Source organism: Eptesicus fuscus, chromosome 21 (assembly GCF_027574615.1).
Source record: "Eptesicus fuscus isolate TK198812 chromosome 21, DD_ASM_mEF_20220401, whole genome shotgun sequence".
In the NCBI taxonomy this organism is placed as follows: Eukaryota; Metazoa; Chordata; class Mammalia; order Chiroptera; family Vespertilionidae; genus Eptesicus; species Eptesicus fuscus.
In genome coordinates, this window is record NC_072493.1 from 896,845 (window position 1) to 920,971 (window position 24,127).

The 24,127-nt window shown below is 42.7% G+C and overlaps 1 protein-coding gene and 1 non-coding gene across 3 annotated transcripts in view; both read right to left on the bottom strand.

Annotated features, from left to right (window-relative positions):
• NUP93 (nucleoporin 93) overlaps positions 1-24,127 on the bottom strand; it is a 94,582-nt gene that overhangs the window by 65,132 nt on the left and 5,323 nt on the right. For both annotated transcript variants that reach the window (XM_054710021.1, XM_054710020.1), the window contains exons 2-3: positions 16,541-16,733; positions 13,334-13,451 (exon numbers count right to left, since the gene is read on the bottom strand). In XM_054710021.1, coding sequence (XP_054565996.1) covers positions 13,334-13,451; positions 16,541-16,719 — 297 coding nt within the window. In that variant the 5' untranslated portion in view covers positions 16,720-16,733. The remainder of the gene's footprint in view (positions 1-13,333; positions 13,452-16,540; positions 16,734-24,127) is intronic.
• On the bottom strand, positions 16,839-16,945 carry LOC114226726 (U6 spliceosomal RNA). Its single transcript, XR_003612822.1, has one exon. It is a non-coding gene; the product is annotated as a U6 spliceosomal RNA (small nuclear RNA).

The following is a 24,127-nucleotide window of genomic DNA, read 5'->3' on the forward strand; positions in this document are numbered from 1 at the left end:
TATAGATGTAACCCTGCATTCTCCGGAGCATTACCTCAATTCATTGAGGTTCTGCTTCCCGGCATATGTCGACATTTTGGCTCAAATAAACTCACTAAAATTCTTTACAGGTTTCAATGGTTTTTTTCGTTAACACTATGTAGCTTCCTACATATTCTTTGAGCCTAATTTAATTAACTTCTATTTAACGCCCGATAAGATTACCTACATATGTTTTCTAAAAGCAAGAGGTAATCAAGTCTAGTGGAAAGTAGAAGCTGGAGTCAAAAGAACTCAATTCTAGGTAACCCTAACAAGTGAGGCACCTCATGTCTCAGTATTCTCATCTGTAAAATGGGAAAACGTCATCAGACCTAAATGAAGTAAGAACACTATTCTTCAACTGTCTATACAATATAATTACTCTTCAAAGCAAAGAGAAGTCATTTTAAATGATTTCTAAAACACAGGCTGCACATTTTAATACATTTCTCAAATATGCAGACTGATGTAGGCATTTCTAAGGAAATGTTCTGCCTTCCAGCTTTCTCTCATGGCATCTGTTGTTACAGTAGATAAGGAACAGAAAAACCTAATGTCATTAACAGTAGACCCCAGGCCCCACCACTCACTTAATGAGGGGGGGAGTGCAGTGAGAAGCAAAGGAAAAGGGAAACGAAATGAGTATGAGCGGAGCTCAGGAGAAAGGCAGAGAAAAGCGGGTTAGTGAACAAAAACAAGTCCATCTTTCATCTCTCCCGGCTCCTACTGATGGCAGACGGTGTATTTAATCTGCTGAGAGACCAGATTTAAGGCCTCCCTTTGGCATAGTCCAGCCATGAATTATAACGTTTGCAGAAGCAATAGCAGACCCACTCACAGTGATCTGAGAGGACAATGACGATTAACCAAGATGGGATTATTAATCCCTCCACTTCCCTTTCCTCTGTCTCCCTCTCCATTCCCCTCTGGGCTCTGACTGCTTTTTAGGCAGTGTATTTTGAGCTACAGCCTCAGTTATCGGAGTCAATACTATCTCCATGGTGAAAAAAAAAAGTCAATGACCAATTAGAAGTCATAAGTTTTTAATATATATAAGTTTTAAACATATTTTATTGACCGCTGTGTCCGTGATGAAACAAAGATAAAAACGAGGGTGGTAACAAATTCTTTATGGACTCAAACAAATAATTTAGAAGTGGGCAGACAGCTGGAAAAACAGGGTTTACCTACACTAGACTTCTGTAATCACTTAACCTGGTGATCTCAAACTGGAGGGCTTGTTAAAACACAGATTCTGGGATCCCACCTCCATAGATTTGGATCGGGTAAGTCTGGGGTGGAGCTGAGAATTTGCATTTCACACAAAGTCCCAGAGATGCTGATGCTGGTCTGACCTCACACTTTGGAATCGCTGAGAAAGAGCCTCTTTCAGTTGCCAAAGGTACTGAGGGCATGAGGAGAATGGAGAGGAAATTAAAACCAACCGGAGGTAGAAAGCTAATACAGAGACAGAGGTGAGATTTACAGCTCCTTTCCCTTCCTAACTCCCAAAGAAAGACCTAGATGCCTGAAGGGCTCTGCAGTATGTCTGTTATTCCAAATAAACTCAGTCCAGCACAACCCCACCCCTCCCCCCAAAAAATGAGCTAGTAGGAGCCCTGGCAGGTATTACTCTCAGGGCTTCCAATTGATGTGTCTCTCACACATCTAAATTTCTCTCTTCTCTCTCTCTCTCTCTCTCTCTCTCTCTCTCAGGGCTTCCAATTGATGTGTCTCTCACATCCCCAGTCCTTCTCTCTCTCTCTCTCTCTCTCTCTCTCTCTCTCTCTCTCTCTCTCTTTCTCTCTCTCAGGGCTTCCAATTGATGTATCTCTCACACATCTAAGTTTCTCTCTTCTCTCTCTCTCTCTCTCTCTCTCTCTTTCTCGTGAGCTAGTAGAATGAATAGTTAACAAATGGTGAAGAACACACATGAAGCTGGGAGTTAATCTATAAACTGATTTCCTAAAACATGAGAAAAGAAATTAAATATCCCTTGGTCCAGTCTCTCCACCAGCCGCGTACAACCTCCCATCTAGATGGTGCTCACTCTACAGAGAAGGCAGCCGTGATTTCACAGCTAACCCCTGATTAGAAAAAAAGAAGGTACACTCCCATTAGCAATGGCTGCTCTGGATGACAGCCGGCCTCAAAGGCTGGGGAAAGACGGGCAGAGAAAAGAAAGGAAGGAAAGCAGAAGAAGGGAAGATAGCCAGGGAAAGGAAGGAAACGGGTGAAACAGAAAGCAAAAAAACGGCAAAAACAAATAAAAAACCTCTCCCCCCAATTCTGCCCTAAACCCTGACGGTCTACCAGTAGTTCGCCGGAAGTTTCCAATGTGACATTTGTTCTGGTTTGCCACGTAGCATTCGTTTGGCACCAATGACCTACTCAGACAACATAAACCAGGCTGACAGGCCCTAGGGTGACAGAGCTCAGGAAACCCTGGGCCCTTCACTTCAAGGGCATCTGTAGACTAAGTCAGCAGCAGCAACAAACATCAGCACCACTTTTTGTTCCAAAGTGTATCTAAGATGGGAAAAATGAGGCTTGGTTTACTCTTTTTTTTTTTTTTTTTTAATATATTTTATTGATTTTTTTACAGAGAGGAAGAGAGAGGGATAGAGAGCTAGAAACATCGATGAGAGAGAAACATCGATCAGCTGCCTCCTGCACACCCCCTACCGGGGATGTGCCCGCAACTAATGTACATGCCCTTGACCGGAATCGAACCTAGGACCCTTGAGTCCGCAGGCCGACGCTCTATCCACTGAGCCAAACCGGTTTTGGCCGGTTTACTCTTCTAAGTAGCATTTTCATCCCTACAATTGATTTCACTACCCAGCAAACCTTTCACATGGAAAGAAATGGAAATGTCACTTCAGAGAAAATGGGTGAGGAAAGGTCCAAGAGGAAGGAAAGGACAAAACATCAGTGGCCAAAGAACTACCTTAGTGTCTTTGCAAAAATAGAAACGTGGCATTCACCCAACCAGTCCAGCCCTTGATGCTTTCCACAGCAAGGCATGATAATAAGGATGCAGGGCAAGGTACCAGAAGCATCTGTGTTCAAGTTCCACCTCAGATCGTAACTAATCTCTCTATCTGGGTCTCAACTTTCCCTTCTAACAGAAATATGACAACACCCATTTAACCACCTGAAACAATGCCGTGAGGAACCAGATGGTACTGGACAAATGGGAGAATAAAAAAAAAGATGGGTCGTTTATAGGAATTGAGGAATTCTAAATAATAACAGCCATTGTTTATAGTTTATCTCTAACACATGCTTTATGGACTAATTCCTCACCTGTTAAAATAGATCTATTTTCCTTATCATGTCAAACAGATGTTCTATAGTCTCAAGTGCCTGGTCTGTACAATTTAACACTTCCAAATGGCCCAGCAACTTCCGGGATAACACAGCCTTCAAGAAGGCGCTATGGAGCCGTTTTTCAAGTTCTCTAAAGGAAGCATGTCTTCGGTTTGTAATTAGGGAGAAAAGGGGATTTTCCTCCTAAAGCCATTCAGTTCACATTCACTCTCAAAATCCCAAATGTAATGTTTCCTTGTCATCGAACTCCCTCAGCCCTCACTCAAGACGTGAGACTTGCTCTCAATTCCAATCGAGAGGTATCCAGGTTGGGAATGAAAGTGTGTAATGGACAATGATTACTTCTCCTCCAGCCACTCTGAGCCCAGCTCCCTCCGAAAGCAGGACACTGTACCAGCCCCTCAACTGGATTCTAGAGAGTGGCATCAGATCCGTGCTGAGGGCCCCTCACCCGGGAGTTCTTAACTGGGACCTACTCTTGAACACCACAAGGACATTTTGGTTCCCTGCTTGGTCTTCTCTTTGAAATTCTGTTATGTTAGTTTGCATTTATTTAAAAGAGCCAGTTAATCCAAAGGATACCAATTCGTATGGCTTTAGTTAGCATGCTATTCAACTCCGCAATTCCATGCTGTCTCCTAGAGATTAATAATTTTGCTGTATAGAGAAATTATTTCCTGTACTCCGGAGCAAACACAGAGTTGAGGGCTTTGTCTGTATCTTTAAAAACCAAACACACATAATTCCCTTAGACAGCCAAATCGTATTATAAGATTCAAGATTTCAGCATTCCGGCACACTGCCAGAGCCTAATGGCCAGTCAGACGCTAAGTAAGGAAATGGGTCTGCATTAAACCTACAAATAAGTCAACAATCAATAGTTCAGAATTACAGTAAAAATTTGATGTGCCCTTTAAATTGCTTCTAGCATCATTCTTCTAACTCAGCTCAGCTTCAGAGGCAAAACAAAACAAAGATGATCAAGCAGAAGCTGAACACAACCAATTTTCAAAGCACAAAGCCTTGGCATTTCAAAACTAAAAGCTGCTCCAGGATTTCACAGAAATCCTTTACTGTGTGTACCTGCAGGGCAATAAAGCTGAGACACATCAGACTGAGCTTTAGACAGTACATTGAACTGACAGCTCAGAAAGCAGAAAGCATGACAAAAAAGCAAGCACCTGGAGAAGATAAAGGGATGAAGCAGGTTTGGCCTTCTGCAAAACTCAACTCCCCCAAAGCCAGCTGGAAAGCATGTTCCACCTTCTCCCTTCATCAACACTGTTTCATTACTAAGCTTATGCAAAAAGAGCAATGCCTGCCACACCCAGAGAGGGCTTTCGACTCGTTACTTTGTTCCAAACAAACACTCAATTATACTTCTCTCCACCTCTCTCCTTCAGACAGATCCCGGCAATCCACTCCTTCACTAAAACACTCAGTCTACAAAGGAAATGTGAAACCTAAGGGCTGCCCTCAAACCATCAGAAGGGAGCTCCAGTCCGGCACACCTAGCCTCTGAGGCCTTCGGGTCCTCCTCAGTGAAATTCGGTGAGCAATAGCATCCACATCAGGCTATTACCGAAAAGAATTAAATGAGGAAACGCAGAAAGTGTTTGGTACAGTGTCTGGACATAATAAATGTTCAGTAAATCTTAGCTTTGCCTCCTTGATTTTAGCTGCCATAAAAGAGAAGACAGGAATTCAAACGCTGGTGCCACGTTTCACTGTAACAGCAGTGAACACACACTAAAGGCGGGAAGGGGAAAGGGAGGGAGGAAGCACAGCCATTTAAACTAGAACTACTCACAGTAAGGTTGAAGGGTACCAGCCCACAAATAGTTTGTTCCCAGTCTAAAAGGTAAAGACAAAAACTGAGAATAAGCATTTAGAAACTTTTATAGCAATCTAACAGAATCATTTTACGTCTATTGGATTTAATTTTAAAAACTAGGGCTTACATCTTACGTCTTTCATTTCATTTTTCCTGGTCAATTTATTTTTACTCTATTTTATAAAAGTATCTCTCGGTTTGACATAAAATGGGGGTAGGGAGGAAAAAGCTCGTTTGAATGAGCATCTTTTGAATGAACCATACTCCTTCATGAAGACATCTGGGCACTGTGGAACCTCATCACACAGCCAGTGCCATCGCGAATGCCAGTAAACCTTCAAGGATCCACCAGGCCCTGCTCATTTAGAGAGGGGACCTGCTGAAACAGACTGATACGCACTGTGGGTAAGACACCTAATAAGAGAGGAGACAGTACTTCCAGATAATATCACACCAGTGTGTTTTGGTCACTGGAGCAAATCAAGCATATGATAACCTTCCACAGCAGTTTCTACCTGCCCCTAAGATAGTGACAGCATGTTAAAATCGACAAATAATATTTTTAAAGAAAAGCGAGTGGAGCATACTGTCCCCCATATCCTTTTGCTCACGCCATTCAAAGAACTGTACCAAATTGGTTAGTAATAATAAAATCAACCAGTAAACCCACACCACGCACGTATGTTCTGCTGACCTAACCCTCCCCTCTGTTTTATAAATGCAATGGCAGTCCTAGCTGCGAAGATGTTTTCTAAGACAAGGGTTCTTCCCGTACAATTTCATGGGAGCAGTGACACACCCGGTCTTGCTCAGCAGATTCGGCCGCGGTGCTTCCAGTGCTGCTGTTTTCTGGAAAGCACAGGCAGCGTTTTGCTGGTGGCATCTCGGCCTCAACAGCCACTCCCCAGTGCAAAGAGAGGGCTCCCTTTCGGTCCTCCAGGCTAATGAAGGCGGCATGTGCATCCCTAAGGATCACTGCAGATCGTTAGTGTTGCAGACCAGGGACTGCCGGCCACCGGGCTTGGGGGAGTTGCTCAAGATCTCCATGTCTGGAGTACAAGATGCAAGCGAGCATTTGTGAGACGGGGAAACGCCTGAAAAGAAAGCAATACACACTGGCGCTGAGAGCTCTGCAGCAAGGAAATTCTGAGCACAGGTCTTGTCAGTGGAGGATGCTGCCCACCCTACCTGCCAGCTGCTTTTCCTGGTCCCCAACACACACACCCACCGAAAGGCGAAACCAAGGGTCTGCCCTGCTGGAGCCCTTCTCTCAGGTCCTTCACAGACTGTGGGTTTAGTGGAGCCAGTGGGAACCCAGGTGCAAAGCTTTGTAACTGCAGAGCCACACTTTGCAACCACCACCAATGGAGGAGACACTTCAGGCTACAGGCCTACAAAGCTGGGATTGGACATTCCAAAATGGAAATGGATCACCGGGCTCTGTGGCAAGCAGATCAAAGCAGCACACAGGGTCAAGGCTGCCACCTGGGAATAAGAGATTGGTCTACAGTAATGCACTCAATGGAGGCTTTAACCCTCACTTAAATCACACCTACTCCGGTATCAAACAGTGCCCGTTCCTGGTTCCGGAAACCAAGCAATTTAAAGATACCAGACTGAAGATGCTGACGTATGTTCCCCACCTTCCAAGCGTTGGGGCATCAACAGAATCGGAGGTTAAGAGACACCTCATGAAGGAGGAAGGATGAGTCAGCTCTAGTTCAAAGGCGCCAGGCCTGGCCAATATTTGAAGTGCTCTACTAAATTGTTAGATAAATACTTTAGCCCTTGGCTTCTCCCAAAAAACTCTTACCGAACCATTCCAAGTTCTTTAAGCTGGTAATTGATACTCCCCTGCTCACTACAGGATATGAGAGACCTCTAAGAAGACAAAGCAGCCGGTCATTTCCTACTTGCTCCAAACACATTCAGCACCCATTTATTTGCTTTGTGAGAGCCCTGCATTCAAGATAAGAGTAAATAGACAAGTCAAAACCTGAAATCTTATATCCTTGGCTCACTTAAAAGCAATTGTTCACATTTTCCACAAACAATGCCTTTAACATCCATTTTATTTCCAGAGTTACCATTTTTAATTCCAGTCAAAGGAGACTTTAATGTAATTGCATACTTTGGCACCAGCCACACTGCCTACCTTTTCCCTTATCACATGCAGGCAGAAAAATTAAATCATTTCAGTACTGACCGCAGCAATCAGCATTAGACGACCTCATTATAAACACAGAGCAGGATGGCACATGAACCTGCTTCTGGGAAGTCAATTACTTTTTCTTCTTTACATGTTTACTGGCTGTTATCAGCTCTGAGGTTTACACTGGGTCAGGATTTAATGACAAGGAACAGAAAATCTGTTTATCGAGTGGGGGAAATGTGGACACTGCAGTGTTCACACAGGAGACAAAGCCTGGCACGATGGCTGCCCTGAACAAGAACACCGGGCACAGCAAGATGTGTCTTTCCCACACGCACTTCAGCTGCTACAATGGAGTCTTGGCCCAAAATGTACTGGTGTTTGTTCCAGGAAAGGGTTTCTCTCCAACAGAATTTGGATACAGTGAGAACTGGATTCATTTGCTAGTGAACCCAAGAGCATTAACTATGGGTTAAGTCCAGAACAGGCAGCGGTTATAAACTGGGAAAGGGCAAGATTCAAATATCCATTCAAGTCCTTTAAAACCTCAAGAGGAAGGTTACCATGAAGTTCCCTTAGGGGCAAGAGGAATATAACAAAGGTCACCTGCTTAAATAAAAACCTTCGCACTATTAGATTCCATGCCATAGTCACTCTTCTTTTCTGATGTGAAAACATTTAAAGAGCAAAGTCTTATTCTTTCAGAGTCCCCCAATTCAGAATTTCTAATACTCCATTTGGCCTTGGTCACCATTACGTGCAGAAAAGCCTACTCAAGCATATCAACGGCACAAAGAAAAGAATTGTGTTTTTCCTACTTAGACAATTTCTCAGACTTGTTACATAAATTCTCAGTATGCAAATAGATGCAACCTTATGAATGAACCTCATCTCTTCCTTAAATTTACTAACGCAGCTCTGGCAAGACCTCTCTCCGGTACACATGCTTAGTAGTTTCAATTTCTAGAAACAGATGAAAATAACAACTACATTTCTTTAAAAATAATCCTGGAATTAAGCTACAGTTCACCCAAGCAGAATGCACTTTCCTTCAACTGAGTTGAGCCAGGGAAAGCTTAATGTGCTTTTTCCTCAATGTTACATTTTACCTATAATCTTCCTGAAGAGCTGCTGATCATTCGAGGAAAGTCTGACCCTCTTTCCAACAAATTACCTCAGGATTTCTGAAACCAATTCCTACTAAGAACTTGCCAGTGCCACAAACACATAATTAGCAAGCAACACAACCACTTTTCTTCTTAGGTGTTATATGTAGTTGCATTTAAGCAGCAGTATCTTAATTCCAAAGATATAAAGTTAAAAGATAAACCATGAAAATAACAATTTAGGTTATATAACAATAAGGGGTTATGCCACCAGTGTGATTCATTTTTATACTTACCAAAGCCATTTAGTTTCTTCTGATTACTGAAATAAGCTAAGAGTGATTTGAGCATACTCTATCTTTCCAAAGCCAAGAACAGAAAAAAAGGAAGGAAATAATGAATATTTTATTATAGACAGTGTGGTAAGCAAAACAAGGTTTTAACAAGTCAATTATTACTGCACCATTAGTCTTCTATGTGATAGATCCGTTTCCCTGACTTTAATTTTCTTATAGTCATTTTATTCTGTTTAAGACTTCATTTTCTCTTTCCTCACACAAGACAGATTTTCATCTGGAAATTCAGACATTATGAAGACCTTTGGTATAGGATTTTTTTTTCTATAGAACAGGCTAAAATCTAAGATTTGAATTGGCTGCTAAATCAATTCCAACAACATATTCTAAATTTCTGTTTACTTTGTGAGGGAACATTCAGAAAGTTTTGCTTTTTCTTAAGCAGTAAAGTCAACACATTGAATGTGGAGGTCATGGGGAGGAGAGAGCTAAGAAGACCATTAAAGGGGTGGCATCTAAGGAAAGCCTTAGAGCGTTAGACTGAAGTTAGGGCTTGGGCATTACAAAGGTGCTACTCCACGCTAAGAAAAGTGGTAAGCAAAGGCCTAACGTCTAAAAGAAAAAAGATTAGGCCACTGTTTGGCTGAATACACAACCACCCAAATTAGCTCTTCCTGCCTTAGAAAAGCACCACAACTTAATCCTACTTCTACTTACCTAAAAACTAGGTATTTAATACAAAGCAGACTGTTTCTAGTTGGAGAATGTCTCTACAGAAATCTCTCAAACACATCATCATCCTGGATTTAGGGTAGGCCCTAAACCAGCGACCAGTAGAGCCCTTACAAAAGAAGACGTAGATTTGCCACCATGAGAAAAAACCTGGGAAGATGGAGGCAGAGAATGGAGTTACGCTGCCACAAACCGGGAATGCCAGGAGCTACCAGGGCCAGAAGAAGGATTCTCCCCTGGAGTCTTCGGAGAGGAGCATGCTGCTGCCAACACCTTAATTTCAAACTCTGGCCTCCAAAACTGTGCGAGGTCAATTTCTAATGTTTAGGCCACTAAGTTTGTGGTAATTTGTTGTGGCGGCCCAGGAATCTAATGCAATGCGTTTAGCAATAATATTATTCTATTTGATCTAGTGTCATTAGAAAATATTATGGTCCAATGCTGAGAAACAGCAGCTCCCATTTTTATGACTAACTCGGGCTACTTCTGCATAACCCTGAAATATACACGCAATCTAGTGGGAAAGCCAAGACTATAACTGAACTGTGTAAATCGGCACTTTATTACCATAGAGTCCACGTCAGCCATGGTACATTAGGTCTGTTCAGATCATAATGAAGATGTGCAATCTGCCCTCAATATTTCTCTCCACAGACAGAGTGAGCAAGGGGGCCTCGGTGACACAAGCACCTTGATGTCACTTTAATACAGCAGGATAGTCGTGTCGGTAACATGTCCTGTTAACAGTTCTTGCTCTTCCACTTCTATTATGCAAAGGTGTAGGCCTTCTTTATGACCATTTCCAAAAAATAAAATCAATAAACATTTTTTAAAATTCTACTAGCATCAGCTATACCTATATTTTAGCGTTATTTTTAAAAATATGTTACCTCTGCTGGCAACGTTTTTAAAATGTATTCTCAGTGCATGCCAACCAACATCACGAATTATGACAAACAAAAAGTAACAACAAAAAGACCTGCATTAATTTCAAGCTCCATTAGAAACGGAAGGAAATATGATCAGTGTTTACCAAACAGAAAAGGACTATCCATGTATATATAGATGCAAGCTTATAAGTAATGCAAACAACTACACCTACCAGTTGGGCAGCATCTACTAGTATAAAGGATTCTGTAGCATTTCCTTTTATGAATTTATAAACTGGCATCATAAATTCACTCTGTGTGGTACTTGGCCCAAGAGATTAAGGTGTACTCTCATCTCAAAAACCACATTGGCTAGAAAACATATGTTCATACACAAAAATCCATCAGATTTATGGTATGTGAATTATGTATCAATAAAGCTGTTAAAATAAATGAGAAAAAATGTCCATCAAAAAGTATGTCTGGATTTTCTAAAAACAAAAAAACTGAAAATTTCCAACTTAACTCTTCTTGGATAATGAACACATTATGAGAAGAATGAAAAGGAAGACCGCTTCATACCAAGGGCAACAGCTGGCTTGGTTCTTACCTTTGACTTCCAAATAAGAAATCAGACAAGGACATGACACTATTGTGCAGACCGGAAGTTGGAGCATAGGTCAGCTGAGCCACACAATGCAACTTAAAGCTTCCAATCCCTACCAATAACTAGAGCCATCTCAGATCCAGCCCAAATGTCGGCCCTTTTAAAGTTAAATTTTCTCCTTTAAAGCCTTTGCCGGCAAGAAGATGAAGTCAATAGAGGACTTATTTGAAAACTAGTAAGTCTTTACTTCAGGTCTAGATGCTCAGTTCCCAAGTAATCAAAAGTTATCTTGAATTGACATTTTGCATTTCTGAAGGTATTCCAGAAAAGCCCAGCTGAGAGGCAAAATTTTGAAATGGAGGCAACCTTCCTGTCAAAATTCAAAGATTTCCCAATGGTAAGGACCAAAACTCTTAGCTATGCTCATTCCAAACCAAAAAACACCACTGTGACCAAGCGTGCACTGCTTGGAAGCCGTCTGACGGGAGGTTGAAGGGGACTGTTCATGCATTAAGCAGAAGGTCAGAATAAATGACCTTTACGACTCAATGCACTCAGGAGCCCATCATTCACATCTCAGAGCAAAAAATGGAGTACCACATCAGTGGGAACTGGTGAAGTGCATCAGTAAATGTGGCCGAGTATTCCAAATATGGACTGTAAATTAACCAAAGAAAACTTAAAAAGCAGTCGTTTTTTAAAAAACACACACAACTTCCTTGGTATTTTAAACATAAAAAACAAACAAACAACAACCTATCTGACATCAAGTGCCATGTCTTTCCAAACTATTGGGGTACTCCCCAAAATATATGGTGAGTATCCTAATTATTTGAGCACTTATCCCATTCACCCACTTCAACCCTGTTATAAGTATTTGTTTATAGAGTATCAAGCAATTGAAATACAAGGAGGGGAGAGGAATAGCTAAAACTAAAAAAAAAAAAAAAAAAAAAAAAGTTCAGTGACTAGTATGTATCCACGGCATTTTTATTTGTTTTTGTGGGTTTTTTTTGTTAATCCTCGTCCAAGGATATTTTCCCCCCTTTTTTTTTTTAAGAGAGAGAGTGGGAGAGGGAAAGACAGCGAGAAACATAGATGTGAGAGAAACACTGGTTGGTTGCCTCCTGCATGCACCCTGACCAGGGCCAGGACTGAGGAGGAGCCTGCAACCAAGGTACATGCCCTTACACCTTGAACCTGGGACCCTCTGGTCCACAGGCCAACCCTCTATTCACTGAGTCAAACTGGCTAGGGCCTCCACGGCATTTTGAGATTACATGGGAATAAGAAGGTAACTAATATTACATGGGAATAATATTAGGTAACAGGCAAATGTGATCTAGTATTAGAAAAAAACTAGATTTCCATACTCTGGGACCCTATCAGTAACAGGAAAAATAAAGAATATCTACAGTTACTCAACTCTCAACTCAAAGTACAGTGCTTTAGGTTTCTGAATAGGACTAAATACAGAACTGTGGCCATTAGATGGGTTAAAACAGCTCTTGGGAAGGGTAGTGGGTAGAGATTATTAATCCAAATTGAGCCCAAACAATAACACAATTAGTACCACTTGTACTAGGATTTGCCTTGTAAGGCCCGGGTCCTTTCAATTCAAAGGTAAATCAGTAAAAAAAAAAATGGTACCCCATTATCCCTTTACTCTAACACAAATGCAGTTTCAATGCCTCAAAACTAAATGGATCACACAAGTTTATTCTTTATGTTTCTCTCTCTCTCTCTCTCTCTCTCTCTCTCTCTCTCTCTCTCTCACACACACACACACACACACACACACACACCAATTTCTGATTAGGTTAAAATAGCTGGCAACAACTGTGCCAGTGACGTGTTAGGTTAAATGAGAGTAGAGTGCTCTATTAGACAATTTCCTGGTACCACTAATGGAGCCAAATACTTCCTAGAAATTGATGAACAGGTTTTAGTAAATAGTGCTCTAAGTTTCCCCAGCTCTTTGCCAACCAATGCAAACAAGATGTAGAAAAGAAATGTGGAAGACGAACAGTAAAATTACTTGAGATGTAGCAAAGAAAACAGAAAAACATAAAACTAATGTTTGTGCCTTGGATTAAGCCCAAAGAAGGAAGAGAAATCTGTTCTCACAATTACAATAATCTGAAAGTGCAGGTCGGAACTGCTTCCTGAAATTCAGCCTAGCATAGCACTCTGAAAATAACCCCAATGTTCCCCAGTAACCTCCAAAGCCGAGTATCCTGTTCTCTGAAATGGGAGGAAGAAGAGAATTAAAAAAGAAATCGGGAATTCCTAAATCAGCTGGTCAACCAAGGGCCAGGCCTTCAGCCTGGGTTGCATGCTCAGGGTCCCGCCTACACCGGCCCAGGCGCCTGGCAGCCCTCACCTGAATGTCCGTGTCCTTCACAGGCTCAAGAGGTTCGAAGGTGGTGGCCGCGCTCAGGCTCTCCAAGCGCTGGGAGATGTGGGAGATGTCAAGTCCCCGGGACCCAAGGAGAACGGACCTATGTAAGGATAGAGGGCAGGGAGGAAAAAGTAGGATTAAGACCTCAGTAAGTTTCATAAAATACTAAAGAGTATTTCTTATCCAAAACTCCCTATATTCTGCCTAGACACTCTTATATGGTTGGTTTATACCCGTGGTCGGCAAACTGCGGCGCGCGAGCCACATGCGGCTCTTTGGCCCCTTGAGTGTGGCTCTTCCACAAAATACCACGGCCTGGGCGAGTCTATTTTGAAGAAGTGGCGTTAGAAGAAGTTTAAGTTTAAAAAATTTGGCTCTCAAAAGAAATTTCAATCGTTGTACCTTTGATATTTGGCTCTGTTGGCTAATGAGTTTGCCGGCCACTGGTTTATACCTTTCCATAAAGACCTATCACCTGAAATAATAGACCAACACTGCATTTGGTAGCTAGAGAGAAAGTTCTGATTGTGCCTGAAATAGAGTAAGGGACTTGTCAAGAATAACATGATAGTATATCAATAAAACAACAGGCCAGACGGCTCCAAAGAGTTTCCAGTAAAGGAGATCATGAGGCAGGTGATCTTCTCATTCGTTTTGTTATTTACAGCAACTGCAGCACAAAGCAGCATGGACAGGACATAAACAAGCGTGGCTGTGCTCCAATACACTTGAACAGGCAGCCGCTGGCTTTGGCTCATGGGTCCTAGCCTGCCCACCCTTGATGAACCCCTTTATATATGTCATACATATTCTTCTTCACGTGTGAAAAAATGTAACAATTTAAAAATATTAAACAGAAGCAAAAATCTATCAAATCTGTCCTCTAAAATAAAAAATCCAATAAAGTGTATTTAAACTAATGAATTCAGCACCAAACAGTTCAATCTTAAACCTACAATCTAATTTTAACTAAAATCTGTAAGACAGAGTTTTCTTTCAAAATTTCAGTTAAGAAAAAATTTCTTACTCAGTTCTCTCCTGTGCCCTCATCCTGTACTAAAATATTCACAGCACAATTTATGTCTCTGGCAAGAAGATGGGAAAATACAGTCCACAGCCCTTTGGTTTCTTTTTAAGCACCTGCCCCACCTGACACCCATTCTTTCAATATTCTAACTTCCTCCTCCCTAAAATAATGAATTTAAGGTAGAAAGAGATGAGGAAGAATGGAAATTTACAAGAGAGCATGACTGATAATCGTTACCAAGAAAACATTTTCCATTCTTGTTCTTAATAGGCTGTAAAGCTGATGCAATTAAATTATAACTATAGCAACTCAGCTGGCAGGATGATCCTTTGACTCCAGCAGCATCCTTGCACACGAGCACAGAGCCTGCACACTCAAGACCGGGGGCACTACAGGCAATGGGGAGCAGCAGTAAGGAGCCTAGCTAGCAGAAATGTCTAACGGCTGGCTGGGTGCTGGGGAACAGAGTCAGGGAGCAGTTGGTTGCAGGTAGCTCAAAATCCCTGCCAGGGCTCCTCTGACTTACTTAACCAATACCAACAGAACCAAAACTAATACCGTTTTAAAAAATAAACGTTGGGGAGGCCTACAGAACAATTTCTACAACCTACTTACTGACTGAGAAGAGCAGCCAAAACTTTCAGCTCTCAAGATTAGCTGGAAAAGAATGTAGCCCTTATACTCACTCCTGGAACATTTACTACGTACCCAAAACAATGTACCCATACATAATAATAGAAGCGTAATATGCAAATCGACCCAATTGCCGACAGCAGAACGACCTTCCGGACGTCGTTGTGGACAAAGCCGGGGCTGGGAGGGCCGAGGCAACCAGGGCTGCGAAGGCCTACTCTTGCACAAATTTCTGCATAGGGCCTCTGGTGTTAACATAAGCACTTAGGTCTTTCTCAAGTTCAATTGAGAAAGCAACAATTTCCCACATCTCCCACACAGAATCTCTGACTTTCCAGACCCACCAGAGTCACAAATAACAGTACCCCTCCCCCTTCGCATGTGCTCTGGAATCAGCCTGTCTGGGTTTGAACCCTGGCTCATCACTCACCAGTTGTGTGATCTGAGAATTACTTGCCCTCTCTGAGACTCAGCTGCTCAATGTAATAAGGCGACAACAGTCCTAACATTCATTGTGAGGATAAGCAAAATCTTAAGCAGTCAGTAAATCACACTTCTTTTTTTAAAAAAAAACATTTTTATTGATTTCAGAGAGGAAAGGAGAGGGAAAGAGATACATGAGGAGAGAGAATCATTGATCGACTGCCTCCTGCGTGTCCCACACTGGGGATCGAGCCTGCAACCCAGGCATGTGCCCTGACTGGGAATCAAGCCATGACCTCCTGGTTCATAGGTGGATGCTCAACCACTGAGCCATGCTGGCCAGGCTAAATCATGCTTCTTATGGAAAGCACTAAGATTTTTTTTATGCCTCCCAAAATTATAAGCTCCTTGAAGACAAGGACCATGGCTAACTAATGGTAGGAGCCCCAGAGAAGTCCCAGGCCTGGCACAGTGAGGACCCCAAACACATGTCTGTGGAATCAACAGCCCAATCAATGTTGTGCAGCAGCAGCAGCCACTGGCCGGCCATCAGTCAGCACTTTTCTGCAGCTGCACTCCCTGGCGCTCACCCACTTTCCTGAATAATCCACTGGCAGACACTGCATTGCCAGGTCCCTCAGAGGCGGCCCACGGGGTCACTGACAATAAGCAGACAGAATCACTCCTCGCTTGGATGGCTTCTCGCACCTGACTGTGCATCAATTTCTTCCAAGTGCCCTTAAAAACACTGCTCATCTCTGAGTGCTCACTGGCACAGGCAGTAACACGCACCTGTGTGGCCCACACTGACTAGTACACTTACAGTCAGCGAACCCAAGCAGGAACGGCTGTGACTGGTTTCTGCATGACAAAACTCTTCGCCCCTTCCCATCCTGATCATCTTTGCTGGTGATATGGGCTCACAGCTTGGTCAGAAAGACAGGCTGGAAAACCCGGCAAGGAGGCAAAGCAAGGCTACTGACCTGTTTACAAGAATCTGGCTTGTGTGTCATTTACAAACTGAATCCAAATTCAAGACAGGAAAGAAGAAATGGATCCTGCCCCCAGCCGCCCAGCACCAACGCTGCTTCCCCACCAGTACTCACGCCTTGACATCTGCTGTCTCCTGGGACGTGCGTGTGAGGGTCCGGGAGCGCAGGCGCTCACCCGCCTGCTGGATCTCCTGCAGGTTCCGTTCCACATGGGGAAGCTCTGAGATACCCTCGGTCTCGGCAGCAAGCTGTTCAGCTTGCTGAAGGAGCTCACCAAACCCCTCGGTATCCATTGGCGGTGCAGATCCTAGAGGGGGAGAAGAAAGGAGACCTCAATCAAAGAAAAGATAGGCTTCAAACACTACCTGAATGTTACAAGCTTAATGAAACACTGGGACTTTTTTTTTTTTTTTTTAACATGGAACGCTTCACAAATTTGTGTGTCATCCTTGCGCAGGGGCCATGCTAATCTTCTTTGTATCGTTCCAATTTTAGTATACATGCTGCCGAAGCGAGCACAACAATAGGACTTTTTGTAAACAGACAAGTGGATTTGTTCCTAAACATACCCCAAGAACAGGCCTGACGGAGAAAATGAGTCAGACTGTGAAGAAATCGATCATTTCTAGCCCTAGCCGGTTTGGCTTAGTGGATAGAGCATCCACCTGCAGATCCAAAAGTCCTGGGTTTGATTCCTGTCAAGGGCACATGCCTGGGTTGCAGGCTCAGTCCCCAGTAGGAGTGTGCAGGAGGCAGCTAATCAATGATTCTCTCTCATCATCGACGTTTCTATCTCTCTCCCTCTTCCTTCCTCTCTGAAATCATTAAAAATATATTTTTTAAAAAAGAAATAGATCATTTCTGTGTATATTGACAGTCCCAAGATTGACTTCTGCCATCAGAACAAATGCAAAGATATTAAGCCACAGACCAGGATTCCTGCCTCCTTCCACGGAATCAGAGCTGACAAGGAAATGGAAGTGATGGTGGCAACTTCTGGGAGACTCAAAGAACCACCACCCTCCACCTCCCGTTTCTCCACCTGTCTAACTAAAACACCACTACCCGCAGTGCTAGGCAACTTATAAGGCCGTTATCTCATGACTAGAGGCCCGGTGCATGACATTTGTGCACTGGGGGCAGGGAGCGGGCCTAACCCAGCAGTCGGATATCCCTTGAGGGGTCCTTAGCGCTGCCGAAGAGGCAGGAGAGGTTCCCACCACCTCTGCTGCGGCTCACCAGCCGTCAGCCGGCTTCTGGCTGAGCGGCGCTCCTCTTGTGGGAGCACACTGACCACCAGGAAACAGCTCCTGCGTTGAGCGTCTGCCCCCTTGTGGTCAGTGCGCGTCATAGCAACCAGTCGTTCCACTGTTTGGTCAATTTGCATATTAGGGTTTTATTATATAGGATTCTCAGCAACTCTGTAAGTGTCCTGAGCAAACAGAAGAAGCAACTCCAGCCCACAGAGCTCAGCTCCATGCCCACAATACCCTCCACACAGAGGAGCTGAACCAAGTCCAGAAGATAGGTCTTCTGACTAATTTCATGTTATTTTCACATACCTGCTCCTCCACTAACATAATAGACAATCTCTTCAAATTCATGACCAAGTCTCCACTCTCATGTTCTTTAGCTTACAAGATTACTGAGAGCAGAGATCCATGTTTATTATGATATTCAGATACTAGACTTAATTGTTAATATACCTACTTTTAGAAATATGATTGCTACTAATAATTAATATAAATAGCAGCTGGCTTCTAGACCATGAAGGTTAACAAGACCACCTGTTTCTCCATCAAATGACCAAAAGCCCTATGAACAGTGTTAAAATTTAACAGATATTATATATTTATGAATTATATATATCCTGTACTATCTTTATATAAGGTTCTTAACCAAAATGATGTTAAGTCCTACGAATATTTAAATAATCAGAAGATAAACAAAATCACCATCATTAGGGAAAAAATTTTTTATGTTGCTAAAAGGTTAACAAATTAATTTATTTAAAAAATAACAAAATTCCTTAAACAGTAGGTCTTGTTGATTATAGCTTTCTACTTTGTTTTAAACCCACTTTTGAAATCCCACTGGCCTAGAATTGTGGTTACAGTACTAATGTAATATATATCTCAGCTGTGAAGGACCGATTAATGTTAAAAGGGCATAGTTACCATCATAAATCTACAGCAGGAGAACAAGAACTTTTTAAAGTGAGCATTAAGCAACATTAACTTTAAAGGCAAGGGCACAAGGTTAAAACAAAAGTAGCTCAGCTGGAGTAGTCATGAAAACACTCTGAAATCCTTTATGAAGTACTAAACTGAGTTCAATCTTTAGACAAAAAGTCATATACTCAATAACCCTTCACTTAATGTTTCTAGATAATCATTATCTTTACCCAAGAGAATCAGGCGATCTCTCCCTGTGGGAAAATGGGGATGGCAGGAAAAGGAAGGTTTTCTCCAGGACAAAAAAAGAAGAATATTTTTAAACAACAGCTCCTGCCTAATGGAGAAATGTTTTACCTCAGAAACTCTTAAGGTCAATGACATTCTACTAACTACCAGAAACATGGTCGATCACCAGAAAGAGGAAAGAAAAGTAATTTGCTGCCTCTTCCCCATACTTTTTTCTCTAAGATAAACGTAATTTGTCTATCAGAACCAAAACAGAGGAAATACTGTTTTTCTTTCATAAGAAAATTTTTTAAAAATATATTTTATTGATTTTTTACAGAGAGGAAGGGAGAGGGAGAGGGAGAGAGAGCTAGAAACATGGATGAGAGAGAAACATCCATCAGCTGCCTCCTGCACACCTCCTACTGGGGATGTGCCCGCAACCAAGGTACATGCCCTTGACCGGAATCGAACCTGGGACCCTTCAGTCCGCAGGCCGACGCTCTATGCACTGAGCCAAACCGGTTTCGGCTCATAAGGAAATTTTTTGAACACCCTGAATAAAGAACTGAATGAAATACAACTTTTCTGTTTAAAAAAAGAAGAACCCAGCCGGTAGGCTAAATGGTTGAGTGTTGATCCCTGTACCAAGAGGTCACCAGTTCCATTCCCAGTCAGGGCACATGCCTAGGCTGTGGGCTTGATCCCTAGTAGCGGGCATGCAGGAGGCAGCAAACCAATGTTTCTCATCTATCTCTTTATCCCTCTCCCTTCCTCTCTCTCTGAAAAAAAAAAGGGGGGGGGGGGGGAGACGAAAAAGAATAACATTTTACATTCATGTAAGAGAAATTCAGACAAAGGAAATGCTCAATTCCTCAAATGACCTACCCATATAAAGATTTAGAGTGATGATACCCAGCTGGGTGTGGCTCAGCGGTTAAGCATTGACCTAGAAACCAAGAGGTTTGATTCCCAGTCAGGGTATATGCCCAGGTTGCAGGCTCAATCACCAGAGGGGGAGGGGAGGTACAGGAGGTAGCCAATCAATGATTCTCTCTTATCACTGATGTTTCTATCTCTCTCTCCCTCTCCCTTCCTCTCTGAAATCAATAATAATATATATATATATTTTTTTTAAGATTTAGAGTGAAGGATTTGAGTATAAATAATTAAGACAAACAAAAGTCTTAATTCACTTTCATGTGGTCCAATAAAAGACTTTTTTAAGTTATTTAAAGAATTATTTTGGCCCTGGCCAGTTTGGCTCAGTGGATAGAGCGTCGGCCTGTGGACTGAGGGGTCCCGGGTTCAATTCCGGCCAAGGGCACATGCCTGGGTTGCGGGCTCGTTCCCCAGTAGGGGGCGTGCAGGAGGCAGCTGATCAGTGATCCTCTCTCATCATTGATGTTTCTATCTCTGTCCCTCTCCCTTCCTCTCTAAAATCAATAAAAATAATTTAAACAAAATTATTTTGACCATGGTAAAAATAAAGCCTGAATCTCTAAACAACATCCTAAATTTTATATGCCCCAAACTGAGCTCTAACCTTGTCTACAAAACTTGTTCCTTGCCTTCTCAGTTTCTTCAGCCACAATCTGTGAAGGCTTGTATGAGTCATACCTCCCATCCAATAGGTTCAAATCCACCTTCAAAACATCCAGAATCGACCTCTTCCCACCACTTTCACCCGTCTGAGTCACTATCACCTCTTCCCTGACCTCCCGCTTCAGCCCTCACCGCCTACAGTCTATTCTCAACCCAGCAGCCAGGGATCCTTTTCAAGTCAGATCACATCCCTCCTCTGCTTAAATCTCTTGTACAGAGTGAAGCCCTGTAGAAGCAGCCCCACCTCTCCTTACCTCCCAGACTCACTCCAGGCCTGTCCCCCTTCCTTTTCTGGGCTCCAGCCGCTCAGGCCTCTCTGCTGGTCCGCCAATGGTCAGACACATTCCTACCCTGGAGTCTGTACTCCCTGTTTTCTCTATTTGGATCACTCCTCTCCCAAATATGCTCAAGACGATTCCCTGTCTATTTCAGCTAAACTGTCACCTTGCCTTTGATGACAACCTAGAACAAAATAGTTAAGAGTGCAATCTGCAACCCCCACCAGCACACCTCCATCTCTCTGTCACCCTGTTAAATGTAAGCTGCATAAGGACAGGGACTTGTCTGCTTTGTTCACTGATGTTCCCCAGGCTCTTAGAACAGTGCCTGGCACATAGCAGACAATCGTTTTTTGTTGAATGAACAGGAGGAGTTTTGTTCTTCATCCGTGGGGTCTGTTCTTCTCAAAGGCTTCCTGCACTCCCCTGCCAAATCAGCACCCACTGACAAGCAAAGAGCAGAGCAAACACATTCCCTTCCGACTACCAACTGATACTTAACATTTCTGAGGCTGCAGAGCATAAGGCAGTGACAGTATAAATGGCATGATTTCAGATCACATTTGGTCCAGAATAGTGCTTTTCCCAGACCAAAAAGCCAGTGATATTTTAGAAGAAATAACCCAGTTTTCAGGTGAACAGAATCCCAAACCAAAAGAATAAATATACAGATAGGAAGAAATCTGCGATAAAACTTCAGAGTAGAAAATAAACTTGTTCCATGTCTCTGAGAAGAGATATGTATATAATATCATATCTGCCTGAGGACTGAAGGGTCCCAGGTTCTATTCCAGTCAGGGCACATGCCAGGTTGTGGGCTCAATCCCCAGTAGGGGGCATGCAGGAGGGGGCATGCAGGAGGCAGCCAATCAGTGATTCTCTCTCATCATTGATGTTCCTCTCTCTTCCTCTCCCTTCCTCTCTGAAATCAATAAAATTACTATATCTCTTTAAAAAATTTTTAGTTTCCAAATCTATACTCTGATATAGCCATCATCCCATTTCATTAAGATGTTTTAATTTGTGGTTAATTTAATCAATTTAAGGACAGTTTTTAGCACCTCTGAAAAATACATATCCAATTAGACATAAAATATAGGGATTAGGCCAACCAAATATCAATTTTGACCCAAGATACTAGAGACTGATGATGAAATTAACCTCCCTAGCTTTGTCCAACAGAAAGAACTAAAATGATGGGGTTGGGAGAGGGATGAAGTCCAAGCTTTGTGTTGTGAAAATCTGGCCAGGACACATGCAGAGATTGGACGCCAGCTGCACGCTTGGGGAGCTATGGAGGAGGGAGCCAGGAAGGAGCCTGAGAACTCTCGGAAGTGGGTTGTGGACAGTCAATGGCGCAAACCTGGGGCTGGATGGGAAAAGGCCAGTAAGGACGACTCACCGCACTGAGTCCTGTCCGTCTGCAGTGACTCAGCCTGATTGTGAGGGCGCTGGAAACACTGACAGGTGCCTCAGAGAGCAGCACAGGGCCCCAGGGCCCACACAACAAACTGCTCTCTGGGCCCTTGGCAGGAATCCTCCTGAGCCTCCAGACCTCCTCAACCACCAAGCAACTGAAAGCCTTAAAATGAAGGGCAACTTACCACTGCTGTCAGACGGCAGGACTGTTTACCCTTGCAGGGGGATAACAGAAGAGAGGCTTCGAGAAGGTGGGATGGGGGGGGCATAATTTTCTGTGTTGTTTTTTTTTTTTAATCTGGGAGCTGCTTAACAGTGTGTTTGTTCAATTAGAAAATCCATTGAGAAGCAGCTGGATGCCCATTGCTGATTTTTTTCCATGATCTCATAATGTTGAGCTTTCATGGGGAGAAGAGGCTCTTCCTGAGGAGTGATCTTAGGAGTCCGGTATTTACTCCAAGCTCAGGACTAGTCTTTGCTGTTTACAGGAATTAATTATTTAGGAGTGTCACAAGGAAAGACGAGATCCTCTGTTAACATGAAAGTAATGTCAACTCTCTGTGGGAGACAAGTGAGCATTGGGCCAGGAGCCCTTTCCTCCCCTCCCCCACTGTTCTCCAAAGACGTCAGCTCATCTTGTCATCACAGATCCCTTCCCATGTCCATCCCACTCCCAGGCCTCTGGTCTGTGGACTCATTCCTACCCGAAAGCTCATTTCGTAGGGCACTGAGATGCCTTGTCTTGTCTGCGACCTCACCCAGCCCATTCTTCATGTCTTTTCAGCTCCCTGCCTCCAGGTGCCCCTCCTCTGTGACTCCATCACTCCCTGGCTCAGTTCTTAACCCATAACAGTATAATTATCTCTTTATATGCCCATAACTCGATTTGTAAGACCTGTGTCTGCTACATAGTGAATATTCAATAAATGTTTCATTGAAAAAAAAGAAAAAAAGAAAATCCATTGAGCTTCACTCAAAGGGGAAGATGATCAGGATGAAGCTGGTCACCAGAAAGACCAAGTGATTGGAGGGCTGAAACTTTCAGCCTCACCCACCAACCTCTGAGGAGGGGAAGCGGGGCTGCATATTAATCTCCATAAATACTCTTGAACAGCTCAGCCTGCATGGCTCAGTAGTTGAACATCAACCTATGAACCAGGAGGCAACAGTTTGATTCCCAATTGGGGGCACATGCCTGGTTTGTGGGCTCAATCCCCAGCAGGGGGCGTGCAGGAAGCAGCTGATCAATGATTCCCATCGTTGATGTTTCTACATCTCTCTCCCTCTCCCTTCCTCTCTGAAAGCAATAAAAAAATATATTTAACCTGGGGGGTGGGAGTGGCCGTGGGGGGGGGTGTCAATCGGGGAAAAAGGAGACATGTAATACTTTAAACAATAAAAGAAAGAAATGCACACATATACATTTTATACACACACACACACACACACACACACACACACACATATATATATACTGGTGTCCTGGTGCACGGATTCATGCACACTGAAAGGAAATTAATTAAAATAAATATTTGAATATCGCTATTCACATCTTGCTAATGAAAAGAAAATAGGATTCTGTGCTGGTGGATAGGGGAAGATCAATGAGGGAAAAAAAGGAGACATATGTACTACTATTTGTAATACTTTAAACAATAAAATTAAATTTAAAAAAATAAGATATACTAAGAGGTGGATATTATGAAAGAATAGTAAACTTGGAGGACAGAATAAGAAGTTTGCAAATATATCATGTAAAAACTGCAGATTTAGGGGCTACAATGTTAAAAAATTGAAGAGTCATCAAGACTGAAAAATACAACATGATGCTAAAGATTTAGCTGCTTCTTAACTAAAATAGAATAACACAGGCGTTTTTATTATAACGATTAATTTAGAGAAAGATTGAAATAAAATGTACTCCCATTTAAAAAAGAAAATAGGATTCTACCGAGTCTCCTATCTACTTACTCCAGGACTTCTGTGAGGATCAAATG